At 42.2% G+C, this 19,140-nt stretch overlaps 1 protein-coding gene across 1 annotated transcript in view; it reads right to left on the bottom strand.

The window, feature by feature from the left end:
- Positions 1 to 4,726: 4,726 nt before the first annotated feature.
- The window catches only part of LOC140679754 (meteorin-like protein), a 34,832-nt gene continuing 20,418 nt past the window's right edge, over positions 4,727 to 19,140 (bottom strand). The window contains exons 3-4 of the mRNA XM_072915803.1: positions 5,792 to 5,851; positions 4,727 to 5,363 (exon numbers count right to left, since the gene is read on the bottom strand). Of these exons, the coding sequence (XP_072771904.1) occupies positions 5,050 to 5,363; positions 5,792 to 5,851 (374 nt within the window). The 3' untranslated portion in view covers positions 4,727 to 5,049. The remainder of the gene's footprint in view (positions 5,364 to 5,791; positions 5,852 to 19,140) is intronic.

Genomic DNA, 19,140 nt, shown 5'->3' on the forward strand with positions numbered 1-19,140 from the left:
CCAGAAACTCATCGACTCCATGCCACGCCGCATTAACGCAGTAATTGAGGCAAAAGGAGCTCCAACCAAGTATTGAGTATTGTACATGCTCATATTTTTCATTTTCATACTTTTCAGTTGGCCAACATTTCTAAAAATCCCTTTTTTGTATTAGCCTTAAGTAATATTCTAATTTTGTGACACACGGAATTTTGGATTTTCATTTGTTGCCACTTCAAATCATCAAAATTAAATGAAATAAACATTTGAATGCATCAGTCTGTGTGCAATGAATAAATATAATGTACAAGTTACACCTTTTGAATGCAATTACTGAAATAAATCAAGTTTTTCAAAATATTCTAATTTACTGGCTTTTACCTGTATATATATATATATATATATATGAAATACTTGACTTGGTGAATTCTAGCTGTCAATATACTCCTCCCCTCTTAACCACGCCCCCAACCACGCCCCGCCCCCCACCCGACCACGCCCCCACCCCACAAACATTCAGGCAACTAAGCTGCCGGCTTTTTACGTAAAAAAACCCCCCAAATTCCTCAACTTTTTTGCCACTTGTGCCAGCTTTTTGGAAACTATTCCAAATGAGCTAATATTTGCAAAAAATAACAACATTTTTCCACTTTGAACGTGAAATATCTTGTCTTTGCAGTCTATTCAATTGAATATAAGTTGAAAATAATTTTCTGTTTTTATTTATTTTAACGGTGTAAGTGGAAAGACGGTACATTTGTGTTTACGCTAGAAAAACTGGCAGCTAAATTGCCAGAATAAAAAAGGAACTTATACAGTTTTTCCATCAACAATAAAATGTTGTAAAAAACAATTTTAATTTAACGTTCTGGCAACTAAGCTGCTGGCTTTTTACGTAAAAAAAAAACCCCAAATTGCTCAACTTTTTTGCCACTTGTGCCAGCTTTTTGGAAACTATTCCAAATGAGCTAATATTTGCAAAAAAATAACAACATTTTTCCACTTTGAACGTGAAATATCTTGTCTTTGCAGTCTATTCAATTGAATATAAGTTGAAAATAATTTTCTGTTTTTATTTATTTTAACGGTGTAAGTGGAAAGACGGTACATTTGTGTTTACGGTAGAAAAACTGGCAGCTAAGTTGCCAGAATAAAAAAGGAACTTGTACAGTTTTTCCATCAACAATAAAATGTTGTAAAGAACAATTTTAATTTAACACAAACATTCTGGCAACTAAGCTGCCGGCTTTTTACGTAAAAAAACCCCAAATTCCTCAACTTTTTTGAAACATGTCGCAGGCATCAAATTCCAAATGAGCTAATATTTGCAAAAATGAACAAGGTTTACTAGTTCAAACGTTAAATATCTTGTCTTTGCAGTCTATTCAATTGAATATAAGTTGGAAAGGATTTTGTGTTTCTATTAACACAACGTGACAACTTCACTGCTTTTAGCTCTTGTACTAACAAAATACAAATATAAAACAAAAACAACAATTTTCTAAAGTTATTTCCCTATTTCTCCCCCACACAGCCAAAGAAGGGCGGGAGGGTTAAAATTCCAGAGGGAGGAGCAGCGTGTCAAAGACAACATGAGATGGTTCCCAGTGAGGAGCGGTTGCCATGGAGACCATGTTTGCCTTTCCCAGTCCTGCAGTTCTAGGACTGACTGATTGACGTCGGCGTTCAGGACAGAGGGGGAGAGAAAAGAGTGTTGGTGGTCCAAGTGGGCCAACTGCTAGAGAGAGAGAGACACTGACGTCCTCCCAAATAAAAAAACATGTGAAATGAGGAGCAGGAAGTTGCTGGATGCATGTTGAGCGTGCTCAGTCACAGGACCGCCTTCAGCGCTCAATCACGTCCCAAACTGCAACAATGATGTCTTTCACCCTCAACACAAACACTATCACAGCAGGAAGTGGCTGATAAGATGACTTCCTGCTGCGCGACGTCATCGCGTGAGACGTCAGCAATGACTTGTCACTCTCTTAATCTTTTTCACATTCCGGAATTTTTATAAACAAAAACAATTAAAAAAACAACACAAATTAAACAGTAAATCCAGCTTTTTACAAAGCAAAATATACAACATTCATTTTGTACACAAACATGAAAGGGGGGGCTGCTACATTTAGATCTGTCTTGGTCACCATGGAGACCACTCATTAGTGTCCAGGTGACAAGGAGTCGTCTTGGTCACCATGGAGACCACTCAGTCCGTGTCCAGGTGACAAGGAGTCGTCTTGGTCACCATGGAGACCACTCAGTCCATGTCCAGGTGACAATAGGTCGTCCTGGTCACCATGGAAACCACTCAGTCCGTGTCCAGGTGACAAGGAGTCGTCTTGGTCACCATGGAGACCACTCAGTCAGTGTCCAGGTGACAATAGGTCGTCCTGGTCACCATGGAAACCACTCAGTCCGTGTCCAGGTGACAAGTGGTTGTCTTGGTTACCATGGAGACCTCTGGCTCCAAACAAGTCCATACTCAGTCAGTGTCCAGGTGACAACGGGTCGTCCTGGTCACCATGGAGACCACTCAGTCTGTGTCCAGGTGACAAGGTGTCGTCCTGGTCACCATGGAGACCACTCAGTCAGTGTCCAGGTGACAAAGGGCTGTCTTGGTTACCATGGAGACCTCTGGCTCCAAACAAGTCCATACTCAGTCAGTGTCCAGGTGACAAAGGGGTTGTCTTGGTCACCACGGAGACCACTCAGTCTATGTCCAGGTGACAAGGGGTCGTCCTGGTCACCATGGAAACAACTCAGTCCGTGTCCAGGTGATAAGGAGTCGTCTTGGTCACCATGGAAACAACTCAGTCCGTGTCCAGGTGACAAGGGGTCGTCCTGGTCACCATGGAGACCACTCAGTCCGTGTCCAGGTGACAAGGGGTTGTCTTGGTCACCATGGAGACCTCTGGCTCCAAACAAGTCCATACTCAGTCATTGTCCAGGTGACAAAAGGGTTGTCTTGGTTACCATGGCGACCTCTGGCTCCAAACAAGTCCATACTCAGTCAGTGTCCAGGTGACAAAAGGGTTGTCTTGGTTACCATGGGGACCACTCAGTCCGTGTCCAGGTGACAAGGGGTCGTCCTGGTCACCATGGAGACCACTCAGTCAGTGTCCAGGTGACAAAGGTGTTTGTCTTGGTCACCATGGAGACCTCTGGCTCCAAACAAGTCCATACTCAGTCAGTGTCCAGGTGACAAAGGGGTTGTCTTGGTCACCATGGGGACCACTCAGTCCGTGTCCAGGTGACAAGGGGTCGTCCTGGTCACCATGGAGACCACTCAGTCCGTGTCCAGGTGACAAAGCGTTGTCTTGGTTACCATGGAGACCTCTGGCTCCAAACAAGTCCATACTCAGTCAGTGTCCAGGTGACAAGGGGTCGTCCTGGTCACCATGGAGACCACTCAGTCCGTGTCCAGGTGACAAGGAGTCGTCTTGGTCACCATGGAGACCACTCAGTCAGTGTCCAGGTGACAAAGGGGTTTGTCTTGGTCACCATGGAGACCTCTGGCTCCAAACAAGTCCATACTCAGTCAGTGTCCAGGTGACAAAGGGGTTGTCTTGGTCACCACGGAGACCACTCAGTCTATGTCCAGGTGACAAGGGGTCGTCCTGGTCACCATGGAAACAACTCAGTCCGTGTCCAGGTGATAAGGAGTCGTCTTGGTCACCATGGAAACAACTCAGTCCGTGTCCAGGTGACAAGGGGTCGTCCTGGTCACCATGGAGACCACTCAGTCCGTGTCCAGGTGACAAGGGGTCGTCCTGGTTACCATGGAGACCTCTGGCTCCAAACAAGTCCATACTCAGTCATTGTCCAGGTGACAAAAGGGTTGTCTTGGTTACCATGGCGACCTCTGGCTCCAAACAAGTCCATACTCAGTCAGTGTCCAGGTGACAAAAGGGTTGTCTTGGTTACCATGGAGACCTCTGGCTCCAAACAAGTCCATACTCAGTTAGTGTCCAGGTGACAAAAGGGTTGTCTTGGTCACCATGGGGACCACTCAGTCCGTGTCCAGGTGACAAGGGGTCGTCCTGGTCACCATGGAGACCACTCAGTCAGTGTCCAGGTGACAAAGGTGTTTGTCTTGGTCACCATGGAGACCTCTGGCTCCAAACAAGTCCATACTCAGTCAGTGTCCAGGTGACAAAGGGATTGTCTTGGTCACCATGGGGACCACTCAGTCCGTGTCCAGGTGACAAGGGGTCGTCCTGGTCACCATGGAGACCACTCAGTCCGTGTCCAGGTGACAAAGGGTTGTCTTGGTTACCATGGAGACCTCTGGCTCCAAACAAGTCCATACTCAGTCAGTGTCCAGGTGACAAGGGGTCGTCCTGGTCACCATGGAGACCACTCAGTCCGTGTCCAGGTGACAAGGAGTCGTCTTGGTCACCATGGAGACCACTCAGTCAGTGTCCAGGTGACAAAGGGGTTTGTCTTGGTCACCATGGAGACCTCTGGCTCCAAACAAGTCCATACTCAGTCAGTGTCCAGGTGACAAAAGGGTTGTCTTGGTCACCATGGAGACCACTCAGTCCATGTCCAGGTGACAAGGAGTCGTCTTGGTCACCATGGAGACCACTCAGTCAGTGTCCAGGTGACAAAGGGGTTTGTCTTGGTCACCATGGAGACCTCTGGCTCCAAACAAGTCCATACTCAGTCAGTGTCCAGATGACAAAAGGGTTGTCTTGGTCACCATGGAGACCACTCAGTCCGTGTCCAGGTGACAAGGAGTCGTCTTGGTCACCATGTCGACCACTCAGTCAGTGTCCAGGTGACAAAGGGTTGTCTTGGTTACCATGGAGACCTCTGGCTCCAAACAAGTCCATACTCAGTCAGTGTCCAGGTGACAAAAGGGTTGTCTTGGTTACCATGGAGACCTCTGGCTCCAAACAAGTCCATACTCAGTTAGTGTCCAGGTGACAAAAGGGTTGTCTTGGTCACCATGGGGACCACTCAGTCAGTGTCCAGGTGACAAGGGGTCGTCCTGGTCACCATGGAGACCACTCAGTCCGTGTCCAGGTGACAAGGGGTCGTCCTGGTCACCACGGAGACCACTCAGTCTGTGTCCAGGTGACAAGGGTTGCTCCCCTGACTCAGCGCCTGTCTGTACAGGCGCAGGAAGTCCTTGTATCGCGGGGCGCAGCCCATCCACGCCTCCCCGAAGCGCACCGTCCCCGTGAAGAGGAACTGGCCCTCCCTGGGCTCCATGCGACATTGCAGGGGCATCTTGATGTTCCCCGACCACCTGCGCACCCTGGGACCCCCCGGGACAAAGACCTGGGTCTTCTGTCTGTAGAGGCGGCTGATGTCCACGCTGACGGACGAGCGCTCCTCTTCCTGCTCCACCTGCTGGATGCTGCCCCGCGCCACTGTGGACATGCACACCACCCGTTACACACCATGTGACCTACACCATGTGACCTACACCATGTGACCTGGGCAAATATTTGGACTCAGGGGGCCACATTGAGAGAAAAAATGTGTATACTGTAAACGGAATGGAATTTTACAGTTTTTGACTGAATGGGACACCCAAAATGTGCATGAAAATAAAGAAAGTGGGATTTACAATATTAACTATGAACAATAAAACACTGAATATTAACACATTTTACTTCTCAGAGCAGCTCCTCCATAGTTGTGTATCTTTTACAATCAAGCAAAACACAATAAAAATGTAACAAACAGCAAAATATGAAGGCAAAGTGTAATAAACACCTACAATATGATATATTATATCAAATCTGTTTGGGGCCACATTTTGCCCAGGGTCTGCCCTAAAGAGTTCAGCACTTACCAAAGTCTTTGGTGCACACTGCTAGAAGAACCTCAGCATCACTGCAAGGCTGACATGGAGCTGAGAAGACAACACAGACACAAGTTGGTGACTCACCAATCATAGCAGAGACTGGACAGGGTAGATTTTGCAACAAAAACACTTTATTAGGGCCCGCATGGCCCATTGCATAAGGACTCCCACAGGGAGTCCTTATGCAATGGGACATAAGGACCTATTGAATTTCTAAGGTTTTATTAGGGCCCGCATGGCCCATTGCATAAGGACTCCCACAGGGAGTCCTTATGCAATGGGACATAAGGACCTATTGAATTTCTAAGGTTTTATTATTATTATTATACCGGCCGCCTCTTTGAGCTGCAATTTGACCCACTTAACATGCTTCAAAACTCACCATATTTGACGCACACGTCAGGACCTGCGAAAATTGCCTTTTGATAAAAAAACCAAACCCCAAAAATAAAAATTGCGCTCTAGCGCCCCCTAGGAAGAACAAAAAAAAACTAGACTGCCTGTAACTCCCACTGGGAAGGTCGGAGAGACATGAAACAAAAACCTCTATGTAGGTCTGACTTACACCTACCTTTCATAATTGTACATTCTCGGGCTAAAATCAACAGGAAGTTGGCAATTCCCCCTTCAAGACAAAAAAGTACTAAAAACAGTCACTTTTGCCTCTTTGAGCTGTATTTTGACCCCTTTAACATGCTTCAAAACTCACCAAACTGAACACACACATCAGGACTGGCAAAAACCTAACCCCAAATCTCGCAATTTTTGAATAAAACGCTGAAAAAACTGCTCCTCGGAAGAAAAAAATGACAAAACTGCCTGTAACTCCCACTGGGAAGGTCGGAGAGACATGAAACAAAAACCTCTATGTAGGTCTCACTTAGACCTACATTTCATAGATTGACAACTCCCAGCAAAAATCAACAGGAAGTTTGCAATTTCCCCTTCAAAACAAATTTTTTTTATAAAGCGGTCACTTCTCTTCAAACAGCGGTCACTTCTCTTCAAACAGCGGTCACTTCTCTTCAAACATTATCTCCTCTGAGCGCGTTTGTCGTTTCAGCTTCAAACTAACACAGGAGAACAATAAAAGTTATCGAAATAATTTTTCTAACTGCTCCGGTTTTGATTTTATGAGCCTTCAAAGAATCGCTGCGCTGATGCTGCTGCGCTGCTGTTTTTTTAAGATGGCTGCTTAAAAGCAGGAAGCACCAGCGTGCCCACACAATGCAGACAAGGTAGGTACACTACACAAAAGTATTGGGACACTTTGGACTAAAAGTAGACAAAAGTATTGGGACACTTATAACTACCACTGGACAAAAGTATTGGGACACTTAGGCCGAAAACTGGACAAAAGTATTGGGACACTTGGGACTACAACTTGCCAAAAGTATTGGGACACTTAGGACTACAACTTGCCAAAAGTATTGGGACACTTGGGACTAAAACTGGACAAAAGTATTGGGACACTTACGACTAGCACCTGCCAAATACGCGGGCCCGACCAACGCTGCTTGCAGCTTTAATTGTATTTATTTTTTTATTTACAATGTTCTTCAAATCAGTGTTAATACGGAAAATATATTCCTATTAACCTTTGCTATTTATAACATACTCTATTTTATATCCTGTTCTATTTACATTATTATGTACCTACTATACCAGTACTAGTATAGTATCGCGGTACTAGTGAATCAAAAACAGTACTATAATTTTGCCAGTGTGTGACAATCATTGGTACCGTACTTGAACTTTTTTAACTTTAAAAGTACCGCTTCAAAGGCATGACGTCATGTTGTGACATTGCTGGTTTTACGTGCAGAGGAGCATGTTCGGCAGCGCACACACACAGAGTACTTACAAGCAGACACAGTGTGTAGACAGAAAAGGGAAAATGGACGCATTTTGGCTTAAAAAGTAAAGATAAAGGTGAAGTTATAACACTGAAACACCCTCAGGGAGAGGTGCTTTAACACATGGCTAGCTAGCTAGCGGCTAACATCCAGTGTTTTAGCTACTTCTAAATCACTAATCCTGGCCTCCATGGCAACTAATAAAGTAATTTTCCTACAAGTATCATTATCACTGCAGGACGAGGAATAGCTAAACATGCTTCACTACACAACTTAGCACAATAGCTCACAAAAGCTAGCGCGCCTGAATGTAAACAAACGCCGTGGGTGGATCTACACCTGACATCCACTGTAATGATACCAAGTACAATAGTGATTCACTACTATGACAACATCAATATTTTTTATCGTCAAAAAATATGTTTTCCTCCATCCATCCATTTTCTACCGCTTGTCCCTTTTTGGGTCGTTAAAAACAATTATATTATGTTATAAACTCAGAAAACAAACGCCATGGGTGGATCTACACCTGACATCCACTGTAATGATACCAAGTACAATAGTGATTCACTACTATGACAACATCAATATTTTTTATCGTCAAAAAATATGTTTTCCTCCACCCATCCATTTTCTACCGCTTGTCCCTTTTTGGGGTCGTTAAAAACAATTATATTATGTTATAAACTCAGAAAACAAACGCCATGGGTGGATCTACACCTGACATCCACTGTAATGATACCAAGTACAATAGTGATTCACTACTATGACAACATCAATATTTTTTATCGTCAAAAAATATGTTTTCCTCCATCCATCCATTTTCTACCGCTTGTCCCTTTTTGGGGTCGTTAAAAACAATTATATTATGTTATAAACTCAGAAAATACGCCCCTGGACACATGAATATGACCAATGTATGATCCTGTAACTACTTGGTATCAGATCCATACCTAAATGTGTGGTATCATCCAAAACTAATGTCAAGTATCAAAGAAGAGAAGAATAAGTGATTATTACATTTTAACAGAAGTGTAGATAGAACATGTTAAAATAGAAAATAAGCAGATATTAACAGTAAATGAACAAGTAGATTAATAATCCATTTTTTACAGTTTGTCCCTCATAATGTGTACAAAATAATAGGTGTATAAATGACACAATATGTTACTGCAGACTAATTAGGAGTCCTTGTTTGTTTACTTACTACTAAAAGACAATTTGTCTATTTTATTTAAGGACTAAATTACAATAATAAACATATATTTCATGTACACTAACATTTTTTGTTCAAATAAAGCTAATAATGCAATTCAATTTTTAACGATGGTTGGTAGTAGGGCTGGGCGATATATGGAATATACTGGATGTATCGCGGGTTTGTCTCTGTGCTATAAAGAAAATGACTATATGGTGATATTGGAGTATACGTTCTCACGCAGTTGCTTTTAGCTGCGGGCATTACACTACACTCACTCTTTCTTGTCTCTCCTTCTCACAGAGACTTAAAACAAGCGCACCTAACTCTGCGAGTGGTAATACGAGAGAGAGAAGGTGCGAATCTGGTAACAAATGAAGGAAGAAGAATTAATTCCCAAGAAAAACAGCAGGGGGTCCATCGTCTGGCGGTGGTTTGGCTTCAAGCGGGAAGATGTTGAACAGACAACAGTAATATGTCAAGTATGCGGCAAAAGCGTCGCTACAAAAAGTAGCGGCGCTACTAATACAGGTAAAAGCCAGTAAATTAGAATATTTTGAAAAACTTGATTTATTTCAGTAATTGCATTCAAAAGGTGTAACTTGTACATTATATTTATTCATTGCACACAGACTGATGCATTCAAATGTTTATTTCATTTAATTTTGATGATTTGAAGTGGCAACAAATGAAAATCCAAAATTCCGTGTGTCACAAAATTAGAATATTACTTAAGGCTAATACAAAAAAGGGATTTTTAGAAATGTTGGCCAACTGAAAAGTATGAAAATGAAAAATATGAGCATGTACAATACTCAATACTTGGTTGGAGCTCCTTTTGCCTCAATTACTGCGTTAATGCGGCGTGGCATGGAGTCGATGAGTTTCTGGCACTGCTCAGGTGTTATGAGAGCCCAGGTTGCTCTGATAGTGGCCTTCAAGTCTTCTGCGTTTTTGGGTCTGGCATTCTGCATCTTCCTTTTCACAATACCCCACAGATTTTCTATGGGGCTAAGGTCAGGGGAGTTGGCGGGCCAATTTAGAACAGAAATACCATGGTCCGTAAACCAGGCACGGGTAGATTTTGCGCTGTGTGCAGGCGCCAAGTCCTGTTGGAACTTGAAATCTCCATCTCCATAGAGCAGGTCAGCAGCAGGAAGCATGAAGTGCTCTAAAACTTGCTGGTAGACAGCTGCGTTGACCCTGGATCTCAGGAAACAGAGTGGACCGACACCAGCAGATGACATGGCACCCCAAACCGGTTTGGGTTGGTTTGGTTTGCATTTCCTTTGGAAATCGAGGTCCCAGAGTCTGGAGGAAGACAAGAGAGGCACAGGATCCACGTTGCCGACACCAGCAGATGACATGGCACCCCAAACCATCACCCAACCATGCAAATTTTGCATTTCCTTTGGAAATCGAGGTCCCAGAGTCTGGAGGAAGACAGGAGAGGCACAGGATCCACGTTGCCTGAAGTCTAGTGTAAAGTTTCCACCATCAGTGATGGTTTGGGGTGCCATGTCATCTGCTGGTGTCGGTCCACTCTGTTTCCTGAGATCCAGGGTCAACGCAGCCGTCTACCAGCAAGTTTTAGAGCACTTCATGCTTCCTGCTGCTGACCTGCTCTATGGAGATGGAGATTTCAAGTTCCAACAGGACTTGGCGCCTGCACACAGCGCAAAATCTACCCGTGCCTGGTTTACGGACCATGGTATTTCTGTTCTAAATTGGCCCGCCAACTCCCCTGACCTTAGCCCCATAGAAAATCTGTGGGGTATTGTGAAAAGGAAGATGCAGAATGCCAGACCCAAAAACGCAGAAGAGTTGAAGGCCACTATCAGAGCAACCTGGGCTCTCATAACACCTGAGCAGTGCCAGAAACTCATCGACTCCATGCCACGCCGCATTAACGCAGTAATTGAGGCAAAAGGAGCTCCAACCAAGTATTGAGTATTGTACATGCTCATATTTTTCATTTTCATACTTTTCAGTTGGCCAACATTTCTAAAAATCCCTTTTTTGTATTAGCCTTAAGTAATATTCTAATTTTGTGACACACGGAATTTTGGATTTTCATTTGTTGCCACTTCAAATCATCAAAATTAAATGAAATAAACATTTGAATGCATCAGTCTGTGTGCAATGAATAAATATAATGTACAAGTTACACCTTTTGAATGCAATTACTGAAATAAATCAAGTTTTTCGAAATATTCTAATTTACTGGCTTTTACCTGTATGTAGCATCACTTGAAAAGTCACCCGCTAGAGAATGAAGAGTGCTTGAAACTCCGCATGTCAACATCTCCGTTCTGTGCCACACCCACAAAATGCCCAAGCAACCATTTCCACATCAACAGCGTATGAAACAAATAGTCAACAACAGAAGGAGATAACGTCCGCAGGAACCTACCACATAGTGAAGGACATACACTATTTGATTTATTTTTATGCAGCTCATTTTTATTTGACACTTATTGAAATATCTTGTGTGACATCATGCACAAAAGTACACTTGATTTGTTTTAAACTATTGTAGTGGCGTTCTGTACAAAAAGTGCACTTTAATTGAGTGTTGTTTTGATATGTCATCTTAGTGACATCATGCACAAAAGTGCACTAATAGCTTGTTTTAAAATGTCTCTGACAATCTTGCACTTTCTGTTTGGAAATGACATGAATGTTTGTGCCACTGCTTAATAACTCTTTAATAAATACACTTTTACTTGTGATTTCCCTCTCTGCATGAAAGTTTAAAAGTAGCATATATTAATGAAGAAGGTTTTAATGTAGACACATAGAATCATCATACTGCTGTCATTATATGCATCAAGTGTTCATTCAAGGCTAAGGCAAAATATGGAGATATATATGGTGTATGGAGACACCAGTGCCTCCATGGAAATTCCCCCCTCTATCTCAAAGAACTGCTCACCCCCAAATCCTCCACACGACACCTCTGCTCCGGACAGGCTAACCTCCTCCAACCTCCGAGGACAAAGCTACGAACAATGGGAGACCGGGCTTTCTGACCCGCCGCTCCCAGTCTGTGGAACGCTCTCCCTGACCACCAGAGGGCACCACAGACTGTGGATGCTTTTAAAAAAGGCTTAAAAACCCTTATTATTTTTTTTTTTTTAAATAGCCTTTTTTTTAGATTTATGCGTGCTAGTTCTGGCTATTTGGCTGTTCTAGGGCGATATAGCTCCGTTGGTAGAGTGGCCGTGCCAGGAACTTGAGGGTTCCAGGTTCGATCCCCATTTCCGCCATCCTAGTCACTGCTGTTGTGTCCTTGGGCAAGACACTTTACCCACCTGCTCCCAGTGCCACCCACACTGCTTTAAATGTAACTTAGATATTGGCTTTCACTATGTAAAGCGCTTTGAGTCACTAGAGAAAAGCGCTATATAAATATAATTCACTTCACTTCACTAGTTTTTATTTTTATTTATTTTATTATCTTTATATTTGTTTTTATTTATTTTTTATACACTGTAGCACTTTGAGGTTGTTTGCTCAATGTAAAGTGCTTTTTACAAATAAAATATATTATTATTATTATTATTAATAATAATTTACTTTCTACCACTTGTCCTTAATAATGTGTACAAAATAATAGGTGTATAAATGACACAATATGTTACTGCATACGTCAGCAGACTAATTAGGAGTCTTTGTTTGTTTACTTACTACTAAAAGACCTGACCACCTGAGGGCACCACAGACTGTGGATGCTTTTAAAAAAGGCTTAAAAACCCTTCTTTTAAAAAAAGCCTTTTTTTAGATATATGCATATTAGTTTTAGCTATTTGGCTGTTCCAGTTTTTATTTTTATTATCTTTTATTATCTTTTTGTTTTTTGTTTTTTTTAATGCACTGTAGCACTTTGAGGTTGTTTACTCAATGTAAAGTGCTTTTTACAAATAAAATATATTATTATTATTATTATTAATAATAATTTACTTTCTACCACTTGTCCTTAATAATGTGTACAAAATAATAGGTGTATAAATGACACAATATGTTACTGCATACGTCAGCAGACTAATTAGGAGTCTTTGTTTTTTTACTTACTACTAAAAGACCTGACCACCTGAGGGCACCACAGACTGTGGATGCTTTTAAAAAAGGCTTAAAAACCCTTCTTTTAAAAAAAGCCTTTTTTTAGATATATGCATATTAGTTTTAGCTATTTGGCTGTCCTAGTTTTTATTTTTATTATCTTTTATTATCTTTTTATTTTTATTTTTTTTAATGCACTGTAGCACTTTGAGGTTGTTTACTCAATGTAAAGTGCTTTTTACAAATAAAATCTATTATTATTATGGCCTAAACAAATCCACATATTAACAAAAGGCCATCAAATGAGGGTCAGAGGTCAAGCTGCCGCAAGTTTAAGAACAATAAAAAGTAGCCTGAAGCCAATCGTCCACAAAATAAACTTTTCAAGTGTGCTTTGAGTTTGAACCACAGAGCTGAGTCGCTCCTCTGAAGAAGACCACTTCACAGGGAAGGGAGGCGCTCCCCGGCAAAACATCTGGAAGGCGCTTTTTGAACTCGGCTAATAACGGGGGGCCAACTGAAAACCACTCCACGTGGCTGGGAGATGAGAGACGGGGGAAGTCGGAATAATGAGGGCCGAGTTTGAGGAGTGACAGCATGGAACATCTGCTGGGAAGACGCATTGGCGGAGAGGCGGAGCTTCTCGTTCATCCATCAGCCACGGCTTTGAGGTGCCGTCTTTGCCAGACAGCGCCCTCTTTGGGCCGTGCCTAGTAGTGGCACATGACGTGGAGGGTAGGTGAAGACAGATGTTTGAGTGAAGGAAAAGGGGGGGATGGCGCCCTGACTTGAAGGTTAGACAGGTACACAGCGGGAAAACAGATGCTTGTTTTTCACGGAGGCCCACTTTTAGACTGTGGTTTTACACACTTGCCTTTCCTATAATAAGAGGCCCAGTGAGTTCGTGTTTCCATCAGCAGCAGATGGCTCTTCTAAACATATCACAACATGAAGTACACCTGCACAATGTAAGAGTTCATTGGTAGGTTTATTCATTGTGGTGTAGATCTGTCCATACGTCCATCTTATTCCACTTATCCGAGATCGGGTCGCGGGCATACTTGCCAACCCTCCCGAATTTTCCGGGAGACTCCCGAAATTCAGCGCCTCTCCCGAAAACATCCCGGGACAAATATTCTCCCGAAAATCTCCCGATTTTCAGCCGGGGCTGGAGGCCACGCCCCCTCCAGCTCCATGCGGACCTGAGTGAGGACAGCCTTTTTTCATGACGGGAGGACAACAGGGTGACAAGAACTAAATCATCCAGACTAGAGATAAATTGTATTATTATGTTTATCTTACCTAAAAATAAATATATTTATTACCGTATTTTCCGCACTATAAGGCGCACCGGATTATTAGCCGCACCTTCAATGAATGGCATATTTCATAACTTTGTCCACCAATAAGCCGCCCCGGACTATAAGCCGCGCCTACGCTGCGCTAAAGGGAATGTCAAAAAAACAGTCAGATAGGTCAGTCAAACTTTAATAATATATTAAAAACCAGCGTTCTAACAACTCTGTTCACTCCCAAAATGTACGCAAATGTGCAATCACAAACATAGTAAAATTCAAAATAGTGCAGAGCAATAGCAACATAATGTTGCTCGAACGTTAATGTCACAACACACAAAATAAACATAGCGCTCACTTTCTGAAGTTATTCTTCATTCGTAAATCCTTCGTCTTCGGTGTCCGAAGTGAAAAGTTGGGCAAATTTACGATCCACTGGCAGATGTTGGCGTCGTCTGGCGCTGCCTCCTCGTCTTAGTGAAGGTGTGTTCGCCTTCTGTCATCCATTGTTCCCACGCAGTTAGCAGTCTAGCTTCGAATGCCCTGTTGACACCAATATCTAGCGGCTGGAGGTCTTTTGTCAATCCACCCGGAATGACGGCGAGTATTGAATTAAGCGCGTAAGCGTGTCTCTCAATGTGCTGTTATGAGCTAGCAAATATAACAACTACACTACCCAGCATGCAACGATAGTTACGAGCATGCGCGGTAGCCCTGAGAAGCGTTGTTGTATGCTGGGAGTTAGAATGTGGTTATGAGCACGCTGCGAGTAAACGTTGAGAACTCAGTTAACACGCCTCGTCTGCATTATTTATAATTAGACAGACAACACACTTAATAGGAGCCATTTTGGGGTCTTTACATAAACACACAAATGGAAATGAAACGTCACATATCCCAGCATGCACCGCGCGCTTCTTCTACGGGGAAAAAAGATGGCGGCTGTTTACCGTAGTTGCGAGACTTAAACTTTATGAAAATGAATCTTAATATTTATCCATATATAAAGCGCATCGGGTTATAAGGCGCACTGTCAGCTTTTGAGAAAATTTGTGGTTTTTAGGTGCGCCTTATAGTGCGGAAAATACGGTAATTAAAAAAAACAAAAAAAAAACATTTTTACTATATTTTGCTAAAAACATCAAAATTAATTGTATTTTTATTTGTATATTTTCGGGACTCCTTATTACATCCAGCCATAGAATTATACATTAAAATAAACATATTTGAAATAATTGATTTTAAATTATCATAATAATTAATTTAAAATGACCATATTTAATTATTAAAATAATTGCTTGTTTATCAACAACTTTAGCATTTTATTCATTACATTTTGAAACTATCAGAACCCAAGTTATGTTATATTCCTTAATATTTATTTATGCAAGTTTGAAGTATCAATTATCTAAACACAGTTTGTTTGCATATTTTCAGGATGTAGATATCTATCTATCTATATATATATATATATATATATATATATATATATATATATATATATATATATATGAAATACTTGACTTGGTGAATTCTAGCTGTCAATATACCGTATTTTCCGCACTATAAGGCGCACCTAAAAACCACAAATTTTCTCAAAAGCTGACAGTGCGCCTTATAACCCGGTGCGCTTTATATATGGATAAATATTAAGATTCATTTTCATAAAGTTTCGGTCTCGCAACTACGGTAAACAGCCGCCATCTTTTTTCCCCGTAGAAGAGGAAGTGCTTCTTCTTCTACGCAAGCAACCGCCAAGGTAAGCACCCGCCCCCATAGAACAGGAAGCGCTTCTTCTTCTACTGTAAGCAACCACCCGCCCGCGTAGAAGAAGAAAAAGGGCGCAGATATTACCGTACGTTTTATTTCCTTTGTGTGTTTACATCTGTAAAGACCACAAAATGGCTCCTACTAAACGACAGGGATCCGGTTCATGAAAAGACGCAATCTCTCCATCCGCACACGGACTACTATTTCACAGCAACTGCCTAAAGACTTTCAAGAAAAGCTGGCTACTTTCCGTGCATATTGTAAAAACAAGATAGCTGAAAAAAAGATCCGGCCAGAGAACATTATCAACATGGACGGACGAGGTTCCACTGACTTTTGATATTCCTGTGAACCGCACTGTGGATACAACGGGAGCACGTACGGTGAATATTCGCACCACAGGGAATGAGAAGTCATCCTTCACTGTGGTTCTAGCTTGCCATGCTAATGGCCAGAAACTTCCACCCATGGTGATATTCAAAAGGAAGACCTTGCCAAAAGAGACCTTTCCAGCCGGCGTCATCATAAAAGCTAACTCGAAGGGATGGATGAAGAAAAGATGAGCGAGTGGTTAAGGTAAGTTTAAGTTTACGCGAAGAGGCCGGGTGGCTTTTTTCACGCAGCTCCGTCCATGTTGATATACGACTCCATGCGCGCCCACATCACGCTGGTTTTTAATATATTATTAAAGTTTGACTGACCTATCTGACTGTTTTTTTGACATTCCTTTAGCGCAGTTAGATGCGGCTTATAACACGGGGCGGCTTATAGGTGGACAAAGTTTTGAAATATGCCGTTCATTGAAGGCGCGGCTTATAACCCAGGGCGCCTTATGGTGCGGAAAATACGGTACTCCTCCCCTCTTAACCACGCCCCGCCCCACCCCCGACCACGCCCCCACCCCCCACCTCCCGAAATCGGAGGTCTCAAGGTTGGCAAGTAAGGTCGCGGGGGAAGCAGCCTAAGCAGGGAAGCCCAGACTTTCACTGCAAAAACTGAAATCTAAATTAAATTAAATATCTCAAATAATAATATTTGCTTATTTTCTGTATGATTAGATAATTCTTCTCACTAAGCAGATTTTATGTTAGAGTGTTTTACTTGTTTTAAGTGTTTTTGGTCCTAAATTATCTCAGTTAGATATTAGTGAAGTGAAGTGAATTATATTTGTATAGTGCTTTTCTCTGTTGACTCAAAGCGCTTTACATAGTGAAAGCCAATATCTAAGTTACATTTAAAGCAGTGTGGGTGGCACTGGGAGCAGGTGGGTAAAGTGTCTTGCCCAAGGACACAACGGCAGTGACTAGGATGGCGGAAGCGGGAATCAAACCTGGAACCCTCAAGTTGCTGGCACTGCCACTCTACCAACTGAGCTACGCCGCCTTATTACAGCTTGTTGCTGAGATGTGATGACCTATATTGAGTAAAACATGCTTGAAACTAGAATATCAAGTGTTGCAAAGCTGTGTCATCAACACTCACAAGTATAAAACTGCTTTTTTAAAGGCCTACTGAAAGCCACTACTAGCGACCACGCAGTCTGATAGTTTATATATCAATGATGAAATCTTAACATTGCAACACATCCTGGGTTAGCTTACTAAAGTGCAATTTTAAATTTTGCGCGAAATATCCTGCTGAAAACGTCTCGGTATGATGACGTCAGCGCGTGACGTCACGGATTGTAGAGGACAGCATGGTGGCCAGCTATTAAGTCGTCTGTTTTCATCGCAAAATTCCACAGTATTCTGGACATCTGTGTTGGTGAATCTTTTGCAATTTGTTCAATGAACAATGGAGACAGCAAAGCAGAAAGCTGTAGGTGGGAAGCGGTGTATTGCGGCCGACTGCAGCAACACAAACACGGCCGGTGTTTCATTGTTTACATTCCCGGAAGATGACGGTCAAGCTTTACCATTGGCCTGTGGAGAACTGGGACAACAGAGACTCTTACCAGGAGGACTTTGAGTTGGATGCGCAGACGCGGTACCGTGAGTACGCATGCAGCTGCGGCTTCCAAACATTTGATCGCTTGCCCGTACGTGCGTGCCGCTATGTGCATGTCACATACGTAACTTTGGGGAAATATATGTGCTGTATGAACTTTGGGGAGGTAAACGGTACTTTGGGCTGTGGGATTGAGTGTGTTGTGCAGGTGTTTGAGTTGTATTGGCGGGTTATATGGACGGGAGGGGGGAGGTGTTTGTTATGCGGGATTAATTTGTGGCATATTAAATATAAGCCTGGTTGTGTTGTGGCTAATAGAGTATATATATGTCTTGTGTTTATTTACTGTTTTAGTCATTCCCAGCTGAATATCAGGTCTCACAGCATCTTCCCTATCTGAATGGCTCCCACTGCCCTCTAGTCCTTCACTCTCACTTTCCTCATCCACAAATCTTTCATCCTCGCTCAAATTAATGGGGAAATCGTCACGCTACTCGTCTGCTACTTCCGGTACAGGCAAGGCTTTTTTATCAGCGACCAAAAGTTGCGAACTTTGTCGTCGATGTTCTCTACTAAATCCTTTCAGCAAAAATATGGCAATATCGCGAAATGATCAAGTATGACACATAGAATGGACCTGCTATCCCCGTTTAAATAAGAAAATCGCATTTCAGTAGGCATTTAAAGTAATCATTTCAATCACGATGCCGAGCGCATATCATTATGTCAAGATAATGGCACTAGCATTTACTTCATTTAAGAATATTTTTGAACATATTGAGCAAAAAGGTGTCTTTTTTTTTCTACCAAGAAAAGTGCACTTGTTATTAGTGGGAATATACTTATTTTAAGCTATTTTGGGTTCATTGAGGTTAGCTAATTTTACTTGTTTTGGAAAGTCTTGACAAGCCGAATTTTCTTGTTCTATTGGCAGATAATTTTGCTTAGTTCAAATAAAATACCCCTCATTTTTGTCTTTTTTTTCTTCTTGTTTTTGAACACTGACTTTTTGCAGTGCATAAAAATGTGTTTTCTTTTGTATTTTTATGAATGAAGTAACGTTTATGTCAACCTTTTTCCAAAACACAATATAGAATGTGAGATATCACATGATAATGCATACATTTATCATTTGTAACCAAAAAGTGGGACCCCAAAAATGTACTGTGGGACCCCATTTTTATGACTTGATGGGGTCCCTGGGACCCC

The sequence above is a fragment of the Nerophis lumbriciformis genome, linkage group LG22, assembly GCF_033978685.3.
Source record: "Nerophis lumbriciformis linkage group LG22, RoL_Nlum_v2.1, whole genome shotgun sequence".
Lineage (NCBI taxonomy): Eukaryota > Metazoa > Chordata > Actinopteri > Syngnathiformes > Syngnathidae > Nerophis > Nerophis lumbriciformis.